The sequence below is a fragment of the Phalaenopsis equestris genome, unplaced genomic scaffold (assembly GCF_001263595.1).
Source record: "Phalaenopsis equestris unplaced genomic scaffold, ASM126359v1 Scaffold000001, whole genome shotgun sequence".
Classification (NCBI taxonomy): domain Eukaryota; kingdom Viridiplantae; phylum Streptophyta; class Magnoliopsida; order Asparagales; family Orchidaceae; genus Phalaenopsis; species Phalaenopsis equestris.
Window position 1 is genome coordinate 244,171 of NW_018164443.1, and position 5,361 is coordinate 249,531.

The 5,361-nt window shown below is 31.0% G+C and overlaps 1 protein-coding gene across 2 annotated transcripts; it reads right to left on the minus strand.

Annotated features, from left to right (window-relative positions):
- Positions 1–3,990: 3,990 nt before the first annotated feature.
- Positions 3,991–5,054, minus strand: LOC110019137 (probable signal peptidase complex subunit 1). Of its 2 annotated transcripts, none has more exons than XM_020716746.1 (2): positions 4,908–5,054; positions 3,991–4,438 (listed from the first exon to the last, which is right to left on the minus strand). In XM_020716746.1, exon 2 carries the CDS (start codon positions 4,436–4,438, stop codon positions 4,154–4,156), a length of 285 nt encoding a protein of 94 aa, XP_020572405.1. In that variant the 5' UTR covers positions 4,908–5,054; the 3' UTR covers positions 3,991–4,153. The 2 variants fall into 2 exon arrangements, with proteins under 2 accessions (XP_020572405.1, XP_020572475.1); XM_020716816.1 differs by lacking the exon at positions 4,908–5,054 and adding an exon at positions 4,713–4,736.
- Positions 5,055–5,361: the final 307 nt, after the last annotated feature.

Below are 5,361 nucleotides of genomic sequence, written 5' to 3' on the forward strand. Positions count from 1 at the left end.
TAATTGATGAGTAGTATTTTTAAAAATTTTAATTGACTACAAGACTATCAGGATTTATAATCAATTAAAATTATTAATTAAAAAATAGGATAAAAATATATTAAATTATATTTAAATGATATTTTAATATAAACAATAAGATTTAAATTTTGCCCCAACCCTTAACACCTTATGACTGTGTGCTAGGGTTATCAAAATGATTATTTGCTCACGAACAGCTCGTGTTCGATTTGCTAAGCAAACCAGCCGAACACGACCACATGTTGTGTTTGAAATACGAACGAGTCGAACATGAAGATTGATCTTTTTAAAGAACCGAACACGAGCGAGCCTCGTTTACAACCCTAGTTGCACCACAAGATGCAATTTTAAAAATCAAATACCTAAAAAGCTCAATAATCAGATTGCAACAAAATTACCATAACTGAGGGATAATATAACTAAAATTGAAAAGCTTGCACTACAAAATAGAAATTCTATTATAATTTAAATATTTTTGTTTAACTCCATTGAGCACAAGTAAAAAATCGATAAGATGTCCTTCCAAGTTCAATATCAAATGCACAAATGAAACCTCAAATCCCTTATTTAAAATCAAGCAATGTTAAGTACAAATGCATTTGCAAATCTGTTTCACTAAAAGCACAATCAGCAATTTATTCCATTTAAATTCTCTTTTCTTCAAATACATTCTCTTTTAAATGTATTCGCTATAGAAAGGTCGAAGTATAGCATCTCCATTTGAACATCAACAATTTGTACCATACTTAGCATAGCATTAATTCTCTCATAGACCATCAAACTAGAACATATATCCATTCAAGTTACCTCTAGCAATCATCCTCTCTTCCTAGGCTATATATTTGTAATAGCACATCATCTCTTCTCAAAGATATCTTCTTGTTATCTTCTAATACAGAAAGAGAAGCGTAAATATTAATCATGTATATAGTTTCCCTCAACAATGACTGAGTAACCAGCAATCAGAATATTATCAATCTTGTCCACCTCAATAAATTTTTTTCTTATAACTATCTACAACTAGTACACCTACCCCATTTCTATCGTTAACGCTCTAGCATAAAAAAGCTTATTATCTTCCCATTTTTCATTGAATTTTTCATCTTGTTGATTTATTTTCACGCAAGAGAGTGATTAATTTTTAGCAATAATTATGCCACTAACTCTCCTACCACCTCATTCAATGTCCCTTAATTTTAAATAGTAATCTAAACTTAAACATTATACCAATCAGGGCATGTCATTTATGAATAATATCCTAACAAATCCTTGTCTATCTTCTTAGAACTGCTCTACAACAATGAAATAAAAATTGAATTGTTTCAAGAATTTTTTAATAAATTGTGATTGGTTGTAAACCTAACATCAATCATCAATCATCAATCATCAATCTCTCATATGGATTTGGAATCAATAATGGTGGATTTTTTTAGAGAGGGGGCCATAGGAAGCATGAACAAGTTAAAAGAAATAAACATATAAATTAAGGATATAAGGCAATGCATGCTAATGTAGCTCAAAATAAAATAGCATAGCAATATGACTCACAGAGGATCGATTCAGTTTGTGTATTCACATGAATGAACACATCCAATCTCTCTTAGAAATGTCGATTAAATACTAAACATATGTGCTCTATCATTTGAGTTAGTCAACATTTAATCTATAATCAAATCAATACAATTCAAACATTCACAACCACTATCAAATACCAATCATATTATGCTAAATCAAAAACAATATCAGTAAAGAATTCATTCATAACATAAAAACATATCAGTCAAAACATTCACAATCATAGATTCTTTGACGTGGCAATAAAACATAGTCGCAAAAAATGTACAAAGGTTAGGTATTTTTAAAAAAAAAAAAAAAAAAAAAAACTGAGATAATTAAATTAACTAAGAAAGCATGAAGGAGATCTAGAGAAGGGTTGAAATGGATTTAGTAAAAGTACTTTTATTTAATGAAAGGAAAATAAGACAATAAACAAAGTTAATAATTGCTAAATAAGAGTTTGAAGAACAAAATATGCATAACCAAAAAAGAGGAGTTATCAAATACATTAGGGTAAATCTATGAAGTAAAATTATCTCATAAGATTAGTTTATCAAAAAGAAGCACCCGGAGAATGCTATTACTGATGACAATATTGATAGGTGGGTAACCCTCTGAAATAACACGAAAAAATACACTTTACAAACAAATAAACAACATTAACAAAGCCTTAATCCGACTACGTGTGGGTCGGCTACATGAATCATTTTTCTCCATTGCGTCCTATTTAGTGTCATATTTTCATTTAGTTCTAATAAATTAAGATCATTTTTTATACAATAAGCCCAAGTCTTCCTAGGTTTACCTCTGCCTTTCTTAACATAAGTCGAATCTACAACATCCACTCTCCTAATCGGATAATTAGATGGTCAACGTTTAAACAAAGATTATTAATACAAAGATTAGCGCATAAACTCCAACCATGATATGAATTTAATAATGATAGGTCAATAATATTATATGATCAAGTATTCCTATTTGTAAAAGTTTAGATGATTTGGCAAAATTATTAAAAAAATGCATATGCAAATGAGCATATAGCTTATAAAATTAAAGCAAAGAACCTCTAGAAAATCATTAAAGTGGGACATAAAGAAAATAATTATTAAGTATGAAATTTGAGTTATTATATTTGAAAGTAGTATCTATTGAGGACAACATAGTAGAAAATGAACATAGAATGTTTAGACAAATGCAGTAAAATAGAAGAAGTACCAAAAAAGTGGTAAGATTATATCAACAAAAAAACATGGAAGGTTATGGACAAGGCTACTATAACTATACACAACACTAACATCAAGACTTTATCCCACTAAGTGGGGTCGGCTACATGAATTCTTTTTTCTGCATTGCGTCCTATTGAGCGCCATATTTTCATTTAATTCTAATAAATTAAGATCATTTTTTTATAAGCTTGCCCATGTCTTTTTAGGTCTACATCTACTTTTTTTAATATAAGTCTAATCTAAAGCATCTACTCACCTAACTAGGTCATCAGATGGTCGACGTTTAATGTGACCAAACCATCTACCATAACTTGAGCAAAGAACTAAAATGACATGCAATATTCAGCAGAATTTAAAGGGGGAGACTGATTCTAAAGCTGACAAAAGGAAAATGATGATGATGCAGTGCTTAAAAACATACAATAAGCCTACTTTTTTTTGGACATTTACATGTATAACACCCAATTCCTATGTATTTACATATCTAACACTTAAACCTCAACTTTTACATATATAACACCCAAATCTTTCATATCACACAAAAAAATCCCATTAATTTAACTTTAAAAAAGTGAAATACAGCTTTTAATGCATAAGTAAGATGGAATGTATGTAAAAAATTGAAGTTTAGGCGTTAGATATGTAAATACATAAAAATTGAGTGTTATGTACGTAAATCTTCCATTTTATTCCTTTGAACATCAAACTTTAGCAATAGAAACAAACTTAAAATGTTATTATGATTTGAAGCATACAAAAATCTTACCAAATTAATTGGGTATACGGAAGCAAGCAAAAGGGTAAGAAAATTTCATATTGTGCTAGTTAATTATATGCAGATTTAAAGGAGAAAAATATACATACCATACATACCACTCAATTGCTATGTATTATCTAACACCTAAACTTCAATTTTTACATGCACATCCCACCTTCCCTATGCACTAAAAGGTGTATTTCACTTTTTGTAAGTTCAAATAGTGGTATTTTTTATGTGATGTAAAAGATTTGGGTGGGTGTTATTGATCTAAAAAGTAAAGCTTAGGGGTTAGGTGTATTTATGTATGTAAATTCCCCTTACATAGCAGTAAATGAGTAGCCATCGCCGAAGAAAAGAAACGAACAAACATCAAACGGATCAACAGCTTTCTCTGATAACTTTTGAATTCTACCAAACAATTAGCAGTGATTCAAGAGAAAAGAACATATTTCAAAGTCATAAATTGTTCTGCTTTAAAACATTCAAATGAAGACTAACAGAAAGGCAGTGATAAATATAGGAAACATGAGCATTAAGAACCATTGAAACACAATTCGAATCGGTTGATACCAAGTGTCTGTAATCTGAACTACTTCTGCTTTGAGGACTTCTTCTTTGAAGAATGAGCTGCAGCAGGCTGAGGCTTAGGATGGCGATCTACTTCAATGGAATCCAACCAGTTCAGAGGGTGGCGATTGAAGAATGGCCAGTTGGGCACTGTAACCAGTGCGGTCAAAAGCACACCAGCAGCGTAGATCAGAAGCATGGTCTGGAAAGAGCCTATAGAATACCCCACAACAAACGCGACTATACCAAACGCTACCAGAAAAATCTCCATCAGCTTCTCTGCGAGTTTTTGTCCTTGCCAATCCATCTGCGCACATCAACAGCAAGAATCGGAAAATAAGAATTATGCGGCACGGTTATTCACTAGAATTCACGGAAAAGAATGATGAATATTTTCTAGCAGAAATAGCATAAGAGGAACAAAAAGGAAACCCTAGAAATGCAAGCTATGGAAAAGAATACGCGATCCAAAGGAAGATCTGATAGATTTAGTACAAAAATCTAACAAATACATTGAATCTGCTATGTTTAAGCAAAGATAGTTGAATCGAAATAAAAGAAAACGCGACAATCGCACGCACAGTAGATTATTGAAGATCAGAAGCTCCGATGACAATGACAAAGAAAACAAAACTGCATATTCATAAAAAAAAAATATCAAAAAAGAAATCTACAGATTTCTATATCCCGTTTTAACTCCAATTTGGCCTACAGGATTCACTAAATCCTATAGACTTCAGCTGATTTAAAGGCATTTAGACGAATAGAAAGGATACCAGCTGATGCGTTAGCCACTGAGCTCGCCTGACTATCTCCTCGTGCTTCTTCTTCTAGGGTTTCCGATAGGAGTAGCAGGGGCAGATTATCGAGGGTTTCGGACGCCGCGATCCCACCGAAGGCTTCGCCGGCAATCTGGTGAGATTTTTAATTAAGATTTGCATATACACCATTAGATTTCTTTGTATTTACATATGCATAAGACATAAACTTCAATGTTTACATAAACACCTTCACATGAAAAATTATACTTCATTTTTTTTTTAATTAAAATCATTATATTTTTATGTAATATAAATTTAAAAAATTAAATTTTAAGTGTTAAATATGTAAATACATAGGAATGATGCAATATAGTTTAAGATTTATTTGCATATTTGAATAACATTTAATTCTGATAACCTTACATATCTAACATTATAAACTTTAGTTATTACATATATATATATAACA